Source organism: Pseudorasbora parva, chromosome 14 (assembly GCF_024679245.1).
Source record: "Pseudorasbora parva isolate DD20220531a chromosome 14, ASM2467924v1, whole genome shotgun sequence".
NCBI lineage: Eukaryota > Metazoa > Chordata > Actinopteri > Cypriniformes > Gobionidae > Pseudorasbora > Pseudorasbora parva.
Genome location: NC_090185.1, coordinates 20,451,460 through 20,470,642, shown reverse-complemented (window position 1 = coordinate 20,470,642; position 19,183 = coordinate 20,451,460). Strand labels below are relative to the sequence as shown.

General features: G+C 38.0%; 1 protein-coding gene across 5 annotated transcripts in view; it reads left to right on the top strand.

Moving 5' to 3' along the window:
- cdc14ab (cell division cycle 14Ab) overlaps positions 1-16,711 on the top strand; it is a 45,334-nt gene extending 28,623 nt beyond the window's left edge. The window contains exons 12-16 of one of the 5 annotated variants that reach the window (XR_010897880.1): positions 250-350; positions 2,973-3,008; positions 8,091-8,225; positions 8,403-8,536; positions 9,564-9,697. Coding sequence is in view for 4 of the 5 variants with exons in the window: in XM_067415795.1 (XP_067271896.1) it covers positions 250-350; positions 2,973-3,008; positions 8,091-8,225; positions 9,564-9,936; positions 14,238-14,267 (675 nt within the window). In the remaining variant the exon portion in view is untranslated. Of the gene's footprint in view, positions 1-249; positions 351-2,972; positions 3,009-8,090; positions 8,226-8,402; positions 9,471-9,563; positions 9,937-14,237 lie in introns of those variants that run through there. The other 4 variants (XM_067415795.1, XM_067415797.1, XM_067415796.1 and 1 more) reach the window with 4 other exon arrangements.
- Positions 16,712-19,183: the final 2,472 nt, after the last annotated feature.

Below are 19,183 nucleotides of genomic sequence, written 5' to 3'. Positions count from 1 at the left end.
CTGCATAAGATTCTGTGTTAATAATTTGCAGGATGGACCTTTTTATAGTTGAATTAATTTAGACGAAAATAATACAGAATTTTAATTAATATTGGATAGTTTAACATTTTTGAAATGGAAAAAAGTCTAATATTAGACACGGTCATAACCACTATATACATCGAGGAGACAAATTACAAAAGTTTGCTACTTAAAATTGACAATTTAATATTTATTATTAATATTTAGATGTTCTCTACCTCTTGACAGATTGATTACACTGAGAACGATCTTGGTATGACGCAAGGAGACAAACTGCGTGCCTTAAAGGGTCGACGGCAGCCGAGGTCTGCGACTACTGGAGCCATAAGGTAAGATGCTGTTGCCTTGGTTTTTGAATTAAAAAACGAACCTTTAGTCGGTTGAGCTATAGCGCAACCTGCAATAGCGCCCCTTTGGCAACACTGAGAATGCAACTCATAATGTAAAAAGCATTCTGAGGCATTTCGTTATGCAGTAGTTTATTTTGGGCCTGAATCTCAACCTAGACATAAAAAGCAAAGCAAAGCTGCTCTAAGACTAATATCACATCTGATATTCAGGTCTCCATATATGCTCTGTAATGAGCCACATTACATAAATGACACTCGTTCCTTCCGTTCATCAATGAAGTCTTTTATCACCACTCTTTCAACTTCCATTAGCTTTTAGCGCAGTGAAAAGATAAATGACGCCAGGCCATGTTAGTGTTCCAGTCCATTCTTAAATGCAAGACACTGAGCTAAAATTAATACAAAAGAACACAGATTGGTAAGAGCACTGATGTACCAGGCACAGAGCTGGTTGGCATAGTAACATGGCATTCCTGTTGTCTTGGAGAGATGCTTTCCCTGTACCTCAGGATGGATGGACCATCGAGAAACATTCTGCTTTCACATCGCTCAGTCCCTCAGTTTGAAATGAAATACTAGCATACTGCTCATTTCGCACTGTGCACTGTATAATGTATACTGTATATTAGGGCTGTCACGATTCCTCGATTAAATTTGAGTACTAGATTTGAAAAAATCCTCTATTGCAATTTACCCGTGCCGAGTAACTAGCAACATCCACAGATGAGAATCCATGAACCACATTATTAGAGTGTTTTCTGAGGCTGCATGATATATTATAAACCATACTATATTCACAAAGGCTGCGATTCAGTTAAATAAAACTATGCCCTACAGGTTTAATATATACGCTTTAGTTTATGTGCGTCTCAGAGCTGCTTCGTTCACAGTAAGTGCTGCGCCACATGAACAGTTGCTTATAATATTCCTCTGGGAACGCAATGTGCGCCATTTAATCACATTTGTGAGGTAAATAATTTATAAACCGAAGCCAACACAGGATAATACATAATTGTTTCTAAATATGCGAACGGTTTATCACGATTTCAAAATAAAACTTGGATCCCTCGCTCAGAGCATGTTTTGATGTTCGCTTGTTGTTTAAGAAATTACAGCGGCTGTAGCATTTCTATCATAAACTGACCGGACATTAAATATTGTGTAAAGATTTAAAAATGGATGTAATTTAGAATAGAAGCTTGTTTCTTCACTGAATTTTTTTCTTCCTTTTTTATCTCACAATTCTGACTCTTTTTCACAAGTTTACGCCTTTTATTCTCATAATTTATGTATTTTTTGTCTGAATTGCATGAAATCTCACAATTTTTAGAAAAAAAAAAGTGAGAAAAATTAGCCTGGATGCCAGCCGAACTCAGCCCCGCCCACAACATTTGAGCTCGGGCAGTTTGGTCTGGACTTGATCCATAGAGGAGATGCCTGAACAGAAACTGTTCGGACCAATGAAATCATCAGAGCGGGCTTTACACGATGATGGACAGATGATCAACAGTAATGTAATCATCCACCTCATCAAATGCGCTTGGTTGAATTAGTTCAAATCCTAAACAGAGAGCTTGTTCGTATATGCATTCACCTTCACTATTTCTCTCAGAAATGATGATCTGGTTTGTAAGTAACTGTGTATCCTAAAAAAAAAAATTAACAACCCCGGCAAAGTTTGTTTATTCCAGCACACGTGCAGACAGGGTTGCCAAGTTTTTAGAACAAAACCTGCCAACTACTAGCCCAAAACAATAGCTTCCCGGGAAGGTTCTTCAGACAAAAATGGTGTTTTGGGGGTAGAATGTGTGTTATTTTGCCAAAATTGCCGGAAAACGCAGACTCAAGTGCAGTTGAGTTCTGTTGACATTTGACAACTAATGTTATCCGTTGTCTGATTGGTTGTAGGTCTATCCATTGATGTCTTTCCTGGTTCAGTTGAAACACCCCCCATAATCACAGCCCAATGGAGCAGTTTCAGACTCATATTCTGACTAGAATTGAGGATGACAACGTCAGGCTAGAGAAAAAGTTACGATGACCAAATAATCGTTTGTGACAGCCTGCAGAGAGCGCCAATGGCCGGTGTATAATTTTTGTAAAAATAGTATGCAAAACACCTTTATGATATGGCATATTACTACTTTGCATGCTTAATTCAGTGACTAGTGTCCAGTTATTGTCCCAGAAATGTTTATGTTTCGCCCGCACAGAAAGCCGCCTAGCAAGCATTATCTTTTTCACACCTTAATGTGCTTTTACAGACACTGTTTAATAGCATGTCCCGCAGGTTACAACACTCACTTATTTGGCTGAAATAAGTGCACGTGAAAGTGCACTGCTGTGAAGAAAAGGTGCGCTGGCTGGACGGAATGCGGCAGCGGCACAATAATCATTTTACGTTGATTCTCGTTTTCATAATTGTTGGAAGCCAAAAATCGAAATTGAAAAATCAGTTGTGATTTAATCACACAGCCCTATTATTTTGTTTCATTTGGAACTCAGTCATTACATATAGCTCCATTTTCTGGGTTTTCAAATGCAGTTTGTTACATGACCAAGCAGTGTGTACTTGAACCCAGTCTTGTGTTCTTCCAACAGACTCGAGGACACTAGGTCTCCATCTCAGCCTCTCAGGTAACTTCTTATTCCAAACTTCATTTTGTTTTCTTTAAAGGTCATAACAGAGGTCATTTACATATAAAAGTCTTAGTTACAGTAGCATTACCCCCCGTTTAAAATGGTTATGCTGCTTGTTTTTGGTCTATAAAACCATTTATAAGTGAACTTTAGATAAAAAAAAGCACAGTAAAATGCTGAATCTATAAAATATGGCCCTCTGAAATGCTTAGCGTAAGCTTTTGGCTCAGTACACTAGCTATTTTACCTCAAACCTCCTCAAGTTTACAAAAATAGCCCGTGGAACAAACACAGCCTATTTGCGGTTGCCATTCTACGTACTTCACCCTCTCAAAGACAAATTATACCCCGGTGTATCTTAATTTCCAGCCCCTCTTTGCGTACACCGCTAACAAAGCAAGATCTTCAAGTACCGCTCGATAAGAACAGGACGCTTCATGCTTGTGTGCTTGATGTCGTCAATAATTTGAACAGGCCCCGTTTTAGCACGTTTAACCCAGATGTAAATTAAACACCCCTTCGCGAGCAAATGCGCAGCCCTTGATTAATTTCTCATGAAGAGCGGCGAGTTGAAGAGGCCTCTTGGACGTAACTGGCCCTCCTATTCTTCCTGTCGCAGCTCCTTATCACAAGGATGAAGGTTGAGCTCTTGGCAGATTTGTTTGTTTTGCATTTAGCTAAAAGAGACTAAGATAGAGAGAGGAAAAGAGCTGAGAATCAGGATTCATTTTTACTATTTTTGTACAGTTTCTTAAAGATAAAATATTATCTCTGCTAATGCTGTAAACTATATAGGGAGCCCTTACTTGCACATTACTATAATATAGCAACAGAGCCCAAACTATTAGCCTAATTTCACTTTCTATTCATTTTTAGATGTAATAATCAACACTCAAATAACACATTTTCTGCAATCATGTACACTTCACATAAGGCAGTTTTGCATTAACTTCAAAATTTAATTATAAAATAATGTTTGTACCCCAAATTTGTTGTTGAAATATAATCATTTATACACAGTGGCTGTCTAATAAAGACATCACTAACAGGTAAGGCTAATTTAGTGCATATATTTAGCGAAATGGTTAATTTCTGTTGTGAACTAGCTAGCTGTGGACACTAAAAGACTCCTGGGATAAATGCAATGCACGTGACCTTGTTTACAAGCTGTTTTATTGAAGTCTTTCAAACGTTTAAACACTGGTTGAGCAATTACATCATGGTATCTTCAACATACCTTCAGATGTTCATTTATGTATATGTATGCATATAATGTATGATATATAATATAATACACACACACACACACACACACACACACACACACACACACAATCCTATTAAAAATATAATACAATTTTCTATATTTTTAACAAACCCTAAACCCAAAGTTTGGAACAAAAAAAGTCAAACTGACATATTTAACAAATGTATTTAATTAGTTATGTAAATTAATACATTAACGTTAGCATAATTAATTATGTAAAATTCAAAAAGTATATAAATCGAGATTTAAAACAAAATCTCAAGTTTCTCCTGGGAAAATAATTAGATTTTTTTTAATATGAAAAATATATTAGTATAAGATAATATTGTTGAATTATTGTATGCAATTAATTTACATTTTATTATTGTTTGCTGTGAATATAGCCTTTGATGCTGATATGGTGTTAAATGATAAACAAATACATTTTTAACAGCTATATTAAGAATGTAATGTAATGTGGAAGTTTCTGAAATGTTAGCACATAATATACTGATATATTTACTATTATTAATTCTTAATTAATGAAGCAATTCATTAGCATCACTTATTGGATTTTCTTCTAAAAACATGTTATTGTTGACAAACTCTTCATCAATTAACTTTTGTTAGTTTTTCATTGATAAGATTCAACTGTGAGTCAACGATGAGTTTTTGGAGTGGGTGAAAGAGGAGGAGAAGCTGTGTGGGAGATTTTGATTAGTGGTAGAGGAAAAAAAGCACTTTTTGAAGACCAGAAGAAAAAGGTGTAAAATGGATATTTTTCAAGCTGAAATTTAGGTTACGAGTAGTTCCTGGAGCGTTTTCGCTAACTATTAGGCCACAGCATCTGCTGACTAAATTCCAGAGATTTTGGATCCTCGCCTGAAACTTTCCATTGTCTTTTTTTCTTTAAAGAAAGCCCCTTTTTAAAACAACACTCTGGTTTCAGTGATATCTCTGTTAACTTTTCTTATAAACAGTTCATTTACTTGCAGATGTGTTTGGCAAGAACATAAAACTCAAACACTGCTCTTAGAAAATGATTTTGAAATGGGAAATGTCTGTCATTTTGAATAGTCTGGCATTTTTTATGACAATGGGGTGTATTTTGGAGATCAAATGATAATCTGTTATTCAATTATACGGTAATAGCCCAGACTGTTGTATCCGGTTTTATTCAGTGGTCTTTTAAATAATTGCAGTTATATGTATTGTCATTGTTATTGTACAGATATATGTTTAATAATTGTGTTGGTAATAAATGTTTTATATACACAGGGGTTGACATTAACTTTTTTGCTCACCAGCCACTGTGGCTAGTGGTTTTCCAAAGTTACTAGCCACTCAGCATTTTCACTGGCCACAATTTTCCTGTTTGGAAATTACATTCTATATGTTTAAAGTTGACTTTGGCATGCTTAAATTACTTGATTTAGAAGATTTAAAAACCTTTCAAACTTTCAAATGCAGAGTGACCACCCAAATCAAGACTACATTGTATATCAGCTGGGATGTGCAGGTGGGCAAGGGGTGGGCAATATAATAGATTATAACAGAATAGGCTAATATGAGAAATGTAATATGATAGGCTATGAGTTATTTTAGTTAGGCTATATATAAGCAAATTATAAAAACAATAGTTAATAAAAATAAAATCAAAATTCAGATACTAATAGGCCTACATATTTATTTAATATGTAGGCGTATACATTTATTTAACATCTGTAGTTGTTTGATTAACATTAATGACAGGTATTTAATTGGGCTGCTGAATGCATGGATGTAATATTTGTGACACCTATCCAGTTATTACCCACCTGTTTACGTACACTTAAGCCATAACCGACAGAGTTCATGCGATGGACATTTTGACATCAGTGTGCGCGTGTATTTGAGTATTCACGAGCAAGGAGAACTGATCACGCGTGCGACACAGCGCACGAGAGAGAGAGCGCTTTTGTTGTGTGTCATTCAGCGCGATTCCGCCTATCTTGCCTTCACTAAGTATAAAGAATTGTAGTTGAATGGTAGGTAATTTTGTGATACGACGGCCTTGGCATTTCATTTAGCTGTAAATTATATTCAACCTGCCAGTGGGAGTGGCTGCCGTACCCGCCACAGCTGAAATCTACCCGCATTTGGCGGGTTGGCGGGTGTTAATGTCAAGCCCTGTGTGTGTGTGTATATATATATATATATATATATATATATATATATATATATATATATATATATATATATATATATATATATATATATATATATATATATATATATATATATATATGTGTGTATATGTATGTGTATATATATTATATGTATATATATATATATATAGACACACACACAGACAGAGCGTTATGTTAGGTCGGGTCACTGGTAAATATATATTACATCGATCAGGCATCTTTTTCCCATAGTATATCCTGGTTACATGTGTTCCCCTGGTAAGCAACACACACACCTGGCCATCCACGTGATGTAAAAGAAAGCGTGATTCGTCAGATCAGGGCACCTCCGTGGTCCAGTTCTGATGCTCACGTGCCACTGTTGTTGCTTTCGGCGGTGGACCGGGGTCCGCATGGGCACCCTGACTGGTCTGCGGCTATGCAGTCCCATGCACAACAAACTGCTGTGAAGCACTGTGTATTCTGACACCTTTTTTTTGGAACCAGCATTAACTTCTTAAACAATTTGAACTACAGTAGCCTGTCGGCGTGATCGGGCCACACGGGCCAGCCTTAACCCCCCACATAAATAAGGGTGTACTCACACTAGCCAGTTGCCGGAGTGCGTTTGACTACTAAAGCGCGGTTCGTTTGACTAGTGTGAGTGCTCCGAACCATGCCCGGGCGCGGCTCGATTAGCCGGCCCTGGCCCGCTTGGAAGAGGTGGGCCAGAGCACGGATCAGTTGGACTCGGGCGCGGTTCACATGCAGTGTGAGCGCTAACCGTGCTGGAGTCCGTAATCAAAGCTGCAAAGTCCTTGCTGCACTTCAGCTGGTACCTTGCAAACCTCATAATACGAGCAGCACGATTACGTGAACATTTTCGCGCCACTAAGGCGACACATCTGTTTAACAACAGGCTGTGAGAGGGCTGTGGACCACCGTGGACCAAACGACACAAAATTATCCACAAAGAAAGCAGAGCGATGGACTCCATTGTGTTCAGAGAGCGCCGCTCTTCCTGTTTATCCCGAAACCGTCGCACCATAATGACGTAAGTGTGCTCCGGCACGAATGCTGAAACCCTATGTGAGTGCAGGCCAGCGGGGGAGGGGGGAGGGGGGACAATCGTACTCGGGCCCGGTTCATGGCAACCGTGCCTAGTGTGAGTACACCCTAAGCCTTAGCCGCTCATGACCCTGTCGGACAACTTTTGATAGATACTGACCACTGCAGACCGGGAACACCCCACAAGAGCTGCAGTTTCGGAGATGTTCTGACCCAGTCATCTAGCCATCACAATTTTGCCCTGGTCAAACTCAAATCTTTATGATTGCCCATTTTTCCTGCTTCTAAAACATCAACTTTGAGGACAAAATGTTCATTTGCTGCCTAATATATCCCACCCACTAACAGGTCCCGTGATGAAGAGATAATCAGCGTTATTAACTTAACCTTTCATAATGTTATGCCTGATCGGTGTGTGTGTGTGTGTGTGTGTATACATTAAATTAATTCAAAATTAATTTAAGTATACACACAAAATAGGTATTTTTTTACTGCTAAACGTGTAATAAAATGTTAACATCCAAGCGTTATTTTTTAAATTAAGTGTTAAGATTTTAAGATCAGCTGATTTTGTGTCTGTATTTGTGTGTTTTATAGCCGGATGAAGTCAACAGCCACTGGCCAGGGTTCCATTTCCCCCCTAAAATCCTCCAAAGTCCCACCATCCTCCTCCGTCTCTGCCTCTGCCAAGCGCATAGTCCGCACTTCCTCTTCATCAACCAACCTCAAGAGGTGAGCCTAACCTCCCCTTCTAATCAGCATTCCTCCACTCTTCTCTACACTCTCCATATCTTTCTTCGTTCTGCTCATTCTCACTCGTCCACCTTTTACACTTTGCCTCTTTATTTCCAACTCTTTTGTATAACTTCTTCCTTCTTTTGTTCTTTTTCTCGTCTTCTCTCCTCCCAGCTCCCTGGTGGCCTTCTTTCCTCTCTGTGACTACCCTATGCTCTGAAACGGAGAGCCGCAAATGCAAGGAACCTAGTGTGTTGCTCCATGCTGTTGGTACACTGGTTTCAAGCGACTCGTTCTCTGCCGTTTATGTAATCAAATAGCCAGAGACTTATCACCTTCCTACTACTATATCACTCTCTCCATACCAGCACTTGTCAAGTCATATTAATGTATTTTTGGACCAAGTGCATACCCACTACTTTCCAGTACGGTACTGTTCAAACCATCTTGAAAAGCACTTTCTAACACTCCAAGCTAGGGCTGGGCGATATTTTATAGATGAATAATACAAAATATGGGAAAATTCTCTGAAATTTGACTAATGTTCTGGCAATGTTCTCTCCAGCAATGTTAATAAAATGTTTGTTTAAAATGATCTGGTCTTTAATAACGTTATCAAAATTTAAGCAGAAAAAGTTATTTACACATTGTTTATAAACTGTTGTGATGGGATGAGTCTCTTCCATTTTTTTAAACTTTACTAACTTGTTTTCCATTTAGTTTTTCTAAAGTTCGCCTAACCAAGAGAAAACCTTTTGAAAGCTGGAAGAACTAACATTTCCATAACTTAGCAAATCGTTCAGAGAACATTTTTATATGGAGAAAATTTAAATAAAATGTAATAATTTAAAATTGCATGCTCAGTTGCATTCTTCATAATTGACTTGACGAATGCAGTTGAATAATTTTCTTTTTTTATCCCTAAATATAAAAACGCATACCAATAAACAACATATACTCACATTTATTTTCACTTGAACATTTTATTATATTAAAAAAATAAAAATGTGCTTATTCTACGAACAATGAGTGACGACACAAACAAATGATTCAATCAAACATTTTGATTAAAGTAAATGTATTGACCTTACCAAATGTAACGCCGTTTCTGCTACTTAAGTTTAAAGAAACGTGTACTTTGCCAAAGTCATTTTTTTTGTTGCCCAGCCCTACTCCAGGGTGAAAGTAAATAGTGTCAGCCAATATACTTGCAATTCCTCATCAATTTGTCCAAAGATTTTCCATGATGGTGTCCTGCAGTGTAGATATGGGTACGAGTGTCTGCTTCCTGTCCTCCTACCTTTATGTCTGTTTCCCCTCCCTCCCATCCTCCAGCACCAGGTTAGCCAGCTCTTTGGGTAACCTGTACGAACCAAATGGCGAAGCAAACGGCTCTGGGAAACCGCATTCCCCTTCCTCATTCACTCCCCATCCCGTCCGAACGGGCTACAGCGGCCCGATCGCCCCCCATAATTACCACTACGAGGTCAACAACAACAACAATCAGTATAACACCACCAGCACCCCGAAAGCCAACGGGGTGAGCCCAAGCAGCGGGGCAAAAAGTGTGACCTACAACCTCAACCACACCAGTCTGAGCGGACCTTCCACGAATGGAAGGCTGGGGGCCAGTGAACATGGGCACCACAGAAGCCCCCCGACGGGGCTGAGCGGGCTCTCTGCACGATACCTCAGCCGGTCCATTCCCGTAAGTGATGTCTCCTCCTATCAACCCTCCCAGGACATATACACACCCAGCAGCAGCATTTCTTACAATTTACCATGGTAACCATTGGTTTGTGCTAAGATGCTATAGTAACTAGTAGTCAACAAATATGGCTTTTCTTTTGTGTGTGTGTGTGTGTGTGTATAGTTTATAATATTTGAAAAAACAAGGCACATTGACAAGTGCAAAAAGGACACGGTAATGACACTATATTAGACATTTCTAATTCTGGAAGCTTCTTTAACTTGAACCAAAAAAAGATTCCATATATATTTGTTTCATAAAGGTGTTCTAGTGGAAACTATGGTTGCCATGGTAATTTTTCCTCCAAAGTCCTTCCTACTTATCTCGGATCTAACACATTTCAGCTTAAGCGTTGCATGTTTTCTCTAACAGATGCTTTTAAACGCTTCCCTGAGCATGTTGCATGTCATCTGTTTTTGCTGAACACTCACTCACGTGCATGTCACTCATGTGTACTACGACTAGTACATCTCACTCTGTGTACGTCTGTCTCTAGTGTGTTCTCAGAAAGCTCTTATTTAGATGATCTAATGTTTACTTAATTACCATTGTCAAGTGAGCTTTAATCGGGTGGTTGGGATGAGACTAATTTTTTATGTTGTTGAGCTAATCCATCACTCTTTAACTTTTGTGAGTGCTTCCCACGCTGATGCTCAGGGGAAAATAATATTAATACTAAATAAATATTAAAATAGCAGAGCAGGGATTTATTAGAGATAATGAAGGCCTTAAAACGACTAATATGGGTACTTTTTTATATGTATGGTGGAAGGCTGACAACTCTGGTCTGGTTTGGCAGTAACATGGCTACTAACAAGTACTAATGGCACCTCCAATGCTGCTGTTTGATGCAATGGGAGTGGTGTATGCTGCAAACACTTCAAGTATTTGTTTGAAATGATCAAACAAATGGTCCCCCCGCTTCAAGTAGGCTAGTTCTGTACTTCCTGTCGTCTTCGCCATGAGGACTTGAACTCTTAAGGGCTATCACGCTACACATTTCATTCCATTGACTTCCATTCATATGCATGCGAATGCATCAGGCCGCAAATGCAAAAAAATCTTGGCTTGGTGAACCCTGAAATGCGAATTTATATCACATGTAGACGTGACCAGTAGAAGATCAATGCGTCATGGCGTGAGTTCTTGGCTGAATTAAAAGAACGATATTTTTGCAGTAAAGGCTACATCTACACTAATCCGGATAAATTTAAAAACTGAGTTTTCGTCTAAAAACGTTCCGCATCCACACTATCATTTTCAATCTTTTTCCAAAAAATGTTCATCTGCAGTGAAACGTCTGAAAACGCTAACATCCCCGTACTGCGCATGAGCAAATCCAAGACGCTTCGACTTGCGTCATTTTCGCTACTCGTTTATTACTCTTTGACATTTTGCGGCAATGTCGACGTTTTTTAAATGGGTCAACAGTGAGGTGGAGTTGTTGCTGCGAGTAACACATGAATATAAAGTGCTAAAAGCAAGTGAAAATGTAGACTGGGAGACGTGCCATAATACGGCGTGGATTGGTCATATGACTGCATTACACGGCTAAAAATGCGTCATCGTATTAAAAAGCCTCCGTTTTCACAGTCCACACTACAACGTGAAGACGGCGTTTTCAAATGTATCCGCTTTGGAGAGCGTTTTCAAAACGATACGTTTCCATTGACTTAACACGCTGTCTCAGTGTGGACGGAAGGCCAAAACGAAGAGAAAAATATACGTTTTCAAATGAAAACGTATTAGTGTGGACATGGCCAAAGTCGAGTAGATTTTATATTTTAAATATATTGAGTGCCGCAGAGTGTGACTCATATCACGACTGCTGCAGTTTCTGAAGAAATGTCGACTAATTTGACCATAGCTTTAGGGTTGTTAATCAAGAACTGATTCGTGTTTTCAACTGGTTTCAGAAACTCAATGTTTGTCTTTGTGTTGGTTTACGTTCTTCCAGTGGAACATTCGTGCTCTTCTGACACCCAGAATGTTTCGTTTGCGAATTAGCGAACTTTTTTGGGTTGGTTTTTAATCAACAACATTTGTTGAGCTGGTTCCAGAAACCAAATGATTTTCTTGAAGCTTGGTTAAATGGTTGCGTTTTTTTTCTTCATTTATGTTCTTCCGACAGAAATGAATAATGCGTAAGATGCAGACTGATCCGCAAACAAAACGCAATGTATATGAATCAGGGACTCGTGACAAACTGAAGGCATTTTTTTGTTGTTGTCAGTTGTGCCCCTAAGACGTACGTAGACCTTCGCAGCAACAACAAAGTTTTATAATGTTTCTATTCATCATAAGTTTTATGAATTTTAATATATCAGTGTTCTGATTTGTGAATCAGTCACCTTTCGAGCGCTTTATTAATTTTTTCCCATTAAATGGTCTCTAAATGCACCTTTGTTACATTCTCTGTTCCATGTTACTCATAATTACTAAACAAAGAATTTTAAAGCTAACCAAAGCGTGAATTGTGTCTCTATATTCGGTGTCATTGATCCTTACTTGCAAAGCCTTCATCTTCTTTTAATTTGTAATATAAATATACTTGCTATGAATGCCGAACAGGTCTAGGTTTATAAGAAACAATTGTCCACTGCAAAGAAAATAGATTTGTCTGTGGTGTTGCGTGACCTGAGGGGCATTCAGAATAGACATTCTCAGAAAAGGTCATTAGCTTGTGGTCTGTTGTTCTTGGACCTTCTCCAGAACTTTTGGAAGCAGTCATGCTTCAGGGAGTTTGGTAGTTCCCCTTACAATTTCCTTTTTGGTGCATTTTTTTTATTGTGAGTCAGTTTTTTTTTATTTATGCTTAAGCCACTGTTCATGTTAATCATGTGATTTCAAAATTTTCCTGGCGTAATCTCTCCCAGACTAGCTCCCCCTTTATGGGATTTAATGGATTGGCTCGTATCAGCCCCGTTCTGGAGAGTTGTGCACTGTCTTTGAGTCACTCCTGCTACGTGTGTAGGCGTTTTGATGTTCTGAACAAAGTTTCACTGCAGTGATGATGAATATCACATTCTGTCTTCCACTGTCAGCAGCACTGCGCTCTGTTAAATGTTCCTCCTCAAAGGATGATCAACTGACAGGTTTTTCTATGCCGGAAGGTGTTTAAATCAGATACAATTACCGTCAAGATGTTTTCTTGCTGCTAAAATGGCTGCTTCAGGTTGCAATAAATTAGCATAAAGCTGTCTCATTTCTCAGCATTGTCGTTTTATTGGACGCAACTCTCATTAAAAATGGCCTCAACATGATCTGGATTTTGTGCATTTCATAATTCTATGGAATGATTTTAAACATTGCATAGACTTAACTATATGATTATAGGTAGCTGAAAACATGATCAAATTAGATTGATAAATTAACCCTTATCCTTCAATTGCAAACTGTAACAAATTCCTCCCTGATTATGAATTTAATTATGATATATACTGAAGTGGCAGTGGATTTCAGAGTCCACCTTTCAGTATCCAATTGAACCGGAATACACTGAAGATTAGGTTGTTACTTTGGTTATGTGGCTATTCGTTTTACCATGAAATTAGTTCCTTGTCATTAATGAGTTATCTCATGCACCTGCGATCAACTCGCATTTAATTGTAATGTTATGTTTTATTACTTAGCCCGACTAATTCGCGTATTATATATGTATATATTTTTTTGTCTGGTATGTGTAACGTTTACATTCGTAGAACACGTTTAACTCTTTTACTGACATTTCTAATTTGTTGGAAACCTGTGGTGATTCCTGAGGAATTCTGTGGGCACAAGATATTGTTTTGAGTAGCCATGTATCCAACTTTTAAGATTTTGAATGAATCTGCTTTTATTAGAATGTCAATTAAATGTCTACACGGACGACACAAAATAGAACACAATGCTTTCTGTTGCTTGACGTTTGTCTGCTGTATGATTTTTTTGTTTGTTTGTTTATCCCTTCCCCATCGTCCCTGCAGCAATTAAGAACAATTACCATTCAGTTGTGCATGTTGTATAACTGCTGTGTCTGAGCTGTGTCTTCTTCTAACCTAAGTGCCCCCCCCATCCACACACATTTAATGCAAATGTATTTCTTCTCTAAGCATTTGACTTTTTATTCTCATCTCTGACGTAAACCCTCATTTACATTAGCGAGGGCTGTGATAGTAATGTCTCAGACTATTATTTAACTACCCTTTGCCATGTCCTTTTCTGTAATTATGCTCAGTTTTGTAATAATTTCATCTTCTGTTTTTTCCCCTCTCTTGCAGTCCCTTCAGTCTGAGTACGTTCAGTACTAAAGCCGCCACTTTCCGCTAACCCACACCCCGCGCTGCTGGCCTGGTTTTCGACCCATGATGCCTTCACTGTGACCACAAATTCACTGGCTTCTTGTCACAAAGGGGAAACAAAGCCGAAAGGAGATGCTTTTGAAACCGAACGGCTCATGGTCAGCCTCATGGTAATGATACGTCCTGCTATGCAGCTGATCTGGAATTCAACAACACGATCTTGCCTTGGCCGTCCTTTCAAAAACGTCTCATCTTTTTTCTTTTTTTTTAGATACTGTCAATGTATGAATATGCATAATTGTACTGAAAAATATTTTTAGATGAAGAATTTTTTACTTTTTTTGTCCTATTTTATCTATGATTCTTATGCTCAGCGACGTGATTCGTTGGTTGTATTTGTGTGTCTTTGGATTAGGGAATTTGTTCTGACGTAAATATCATGTTTTTGTCTCCTGAGTGTACTTACTGAGTAACATATCAAGTGCAAGGACTATATTTAAAAGGTGCAAAATGGTTCGACAGCCACGTCATCTTTAAAGGGATTTTTGGCCGACGAAAGCGATAAAGAGTGCGTTTTTTTATTTATTTAGGGTCTAAGGTAGGCTTGTCTCCATGCAACGGCGGACGGCTAATGAGACCAGAACCAATTTGCAGGCAAACTTATGTTGGCAAAATGAAGGGCTTTGTTTGTTCAGTAAGAGAACAGTGTGGACTCCTTGTCTTTTTTCTTTTCTTTCATTGTGACATCATAATGTGTGTTATTATCAAACTAATTGAGATCTGAGCTCTCACGGTTTTCAAGGACTGTTGAAAATGCAAGCGCTGACACTTCATTTTTCTGTAGTGTCCATTTCACCAGCACCTTTGAAATATAATTATATCTCAGAATATAGGAGTTACACGTTTCTGGCTGCTGGTTTTAACACGCACCGTTTTTGCATGTAGTAGCTCAAACTGCTTAAAATGTATATTAACGATAGTGAAAATTAAGCTTACTCACAAGTTGCACCATTCTATTACAGTAGAGGAGCTTATGTGTAGGCGATGATACAGTATGAAAAACAAAACCTTTTGTTATTGCACATAATGAATGTACTAACTAATCCAGTGAGGGTCATGTCTACTCTAAATTCTGATATTTTAGGATGTTTACAATCAAGTGCAAATTATTTATCGTACAGTGTTCTTATAGGTTTACCAGCAGGGTTTAAGCTAAAACCTTTGGATTTTTAAAACACAATTACAATAGTCATTTACTAACCCTTAGATGTTCCAAACTTGACTTAAGTGATATTTTGCACAATGTACAGAGCTCTTTTTAAAGATTGGGACTGTTAAGCCCCCCAAAAATTATGACGAAACACCATAAAAATACTGCAGTTGTCAATACCGTGGTAAATAAGTTGAAAATTGTGCCCAAATTATTTATTCACTGAAAATGTTCCCCTCTGCTGAAGCTCTTAAATCTCATTTGTCAAGAATTTCTTGTGGAAACTTGTTTACAATCACAATCTCAAATCTGATACGACACATCTTGACGAAATCAATTGAATGTGTAGTGGAAGAAAATTTAAAAGGCTAAGTAGTTAGCTAGAAGACGATATTTTAAAGAATGTCAAAATGGAAGTCAATGGGTGCCGTCAACTGTCTGGTTACCGACATTGTTCAAAACATCTTTTGTGTGTAACAGAAGAAAGAAACTCTTTCAACAACTTAAGGAAGACATAATTTTCATTTTTGGGTGAACTATCCCTTTAAGAGCCACAGCAAAGGGGAAGCTTTTCTGTAAATTACAATACAAATTTTGGTTTGTTCATCACGCTGAACTATTTTATGCTTTCTGTAAACTTTCTTTGGAAAATAGCAAGTTATACACTTTTCATGGGGTACTTTTAGACCTCAAATGGCCACTTTATTTTCATTAAATGGAAAAGAGCAGCTTGGACATTCTGCTGAACATCATCTTTTGTGTTCCACAGAGGAAAGTATCATAAAGGTTTATATTAGTTGTGTAAATTATAACAATTTTAATTGTTGGGTTAAACTAACCCATATGTTTCTGTTTGAACAAATACTCCAGTACAAGCTTATGCAATTATAACTTGGTTGACTGTTCTGTATCTGTATCTTTTAGCCCTGTATAGCACTCTGTACATTCCAGATGGTGTTATGAATTATGTGTATATACGTTTTGGGAGAATCTTTTTTGATTGAAGTATTCTACCTCTTTGACATATACATGATGTAAACTACTTTCTTGCTTATGAAAAAAAAAAATATATATATATATTTTTGGAGCAGTGTGTAAAGAAAATTAACAATGTTAGAGCAGTGTTTGCTTTTCACGAACATACTAAATGGACATTAAAATACAATTTAGTGGGTTGTACATTTATTCTTTTACAATGTAAACACGATTTCAAAGACCAAAATAAAAGACTAATTTTGCTTTAGCTTGTTTGTTTTCTTTGTGCATGGAAAGACAGCATTTCCCTGCAGATTACTAATTAGTCTTCTTTTATCATTTAATCTTGGTAGTTAATCTATGACAAAAAATACATTTTTGTCAGCACCACAAAAATAAATGTTCTCTCCCTTACAAGAAACAAAGTGTGAACTGCAAATCTCCACACTTGTTAACAAAAGTTTTTAAATTCGTCTCTATCTGGCAGCAGGCGTCCGGCGTTGACAGCTGTGAAAATGACTGCAAGTCGAGTGACTTTTCACAGCCATGTTTTGGTAAGAATTTTAAAATGTCCGTTTATTTTCTGCACACTTTTATGCTTCTACATGTGGCGTGAATTATTTCTTCGAACTACTTTTAGAAAACCGTCTTGTAGTGGGTCGAAAACTACTTAAAAACGGTTTAGTAATTCGGCTCGTTCATTTACGGTAGGCTACTTGAGTGTTGTAGCTGTCATCGGTGTACTATGTTGAATTGAAACCAACCATGGCCTCGTGTTTTTCCCGAGCCCATTAAGACTATCAAGGCCGTCTATCTTTGAATACACATTAAATTCAATGATCATTAAAGCAAATAGCAGGTTTCAAGGCTGCTGCTGCTCCATATACGCTATAATAATAGTCTTTAAGTATCTTTGAAATGGTTCCTAAAAGGCAGCTTGACATGTCAAAACTGCCACGGTTGTTCTTACTAACCCATACTTGATTAGAGCACTTGAGAATCAGATGAAGAAAATATTCATGCTGTTCTTTTAATGACGTTCCATTGTCGAAGATTCGAAATTGCGTCCTTCCTTCCGCTAATGCGAAACCTTAACTGACTTCTGAACAAAAGTTCTCTTTTAGTAACGTTAATATAATGTTGTTCAAAGTTATATTGTCCTAATATTCTCGAAACATTGAAAAAATAAATAATTGTATCTATATATATATATATATATATATATATATATATATATATATATATATATATATATATATATATATATATATATATATATATATATATTAAAACGTTTAGTGTGACGTTCATCAAATGTATTTAAACGTTACTACGTTCACTGTAACAAATAGTTTCTACCTTAAAGGGATAGTTCACTCAAAACATAATTTAGTAGTCACACTCGCCTGTATACATTTCTTTGTTCTGCTGAACACAAAAGAAGATACTAGATAGGTTCCTGTCAAATTAATCGAATGACTGAATTTTAAAGGTCCCGTTCTTTGCGATTCCATCTTTCAAACTTTAGTTAGTGTGTTATGTTGCTGTTAGAGCATAAATAATACCGGTAAAATTATAAAGCTCAAAGTTCAATGCCAAGCAAGATATTTTATTTAACAGAAGTTCCTTTTCAAAGCCTGCAGCGAATGGCAGGTTTGGACTACACCTCTGCACTTCCTTCAGGAATGACGTCACTAGAACCGTTTGTTGACTAACCCTCCGCCCACAAGAGGGCGTGGTCTTGTTGCTCTCCCACGTGGAGAAGAGCGCACATTCAGCGCTTGCATCTCCCCGTTATGGTAAGAGGCGGGACCTTTCTGGGCAAAGTGCTAAGCTGCTGTCCAATCACAACACGGGAAGCGCTGGCCCAATCAGAACTCGTTACGTGTTTCTGAAGGAGGGACTTCATAGAACAAGGAAATCATCAGGCCGTTTTTAGGACATCATCAGGCCGTTTTTAGGACAGAGGAAACAGCGCTGTACAGATAAGTCAATTGTGTGAAAAATACTGTGTTTTTTTACACACGAAACATGAACTCATGTTATATTGCACACTGTAAACTTAATCAAAGCTTCGAAAACACGTGAAGAACGGGACCTTTAACTTTTGGCTGAACTATCCCTTTAAGTACAAACTACTTGGATGTAGGGAAGGGTTACTTCATCGATTAGCATATGCCTTTCTATCAGTAGAAACCCTGGAGTATATTCGAATGATCGTGCTCCCCCCTCATATCCCCCTGAGACGAGAGATTTGTGCATTTTATTTCTGGAAAAATTACTCCGGTGATGCAAATATCATCATTTTGCGTCATCGGTAAAATGCTTGGCCACACGGCAAGCAGAGGGAGCTGTTTCCCCATGTTTTCAACTCGAACACATGGGGGATGGGGTCGCACCTGTGGGTCGCACTCACAGCTCAGCTCACAGCTGCAGGCATTCATGGAAACGGTGCGGCCGGCGGAGCAAAGTAAGTATTTTATCTTCTCAAGATAATTCCTATGAAAGTTAATCTTCCAAAAACATGAACTGAAAACGCGTCAGACTGAACACGCGCTGAGAACTACTGCCCCTAGCGTGGACACCTTTACCTCAGCTCTTATCACGAGAGCTCTTTCAGCTCATCACGATGCGTGTCATCTAACTCCTGCTGCGTTTGTGCTGACTTCCTCAGCGGCTAAATCACAATATATTGAACAGACACGATCAGTTTTTAATTGTAGTGTCTGTTCTCTAACTG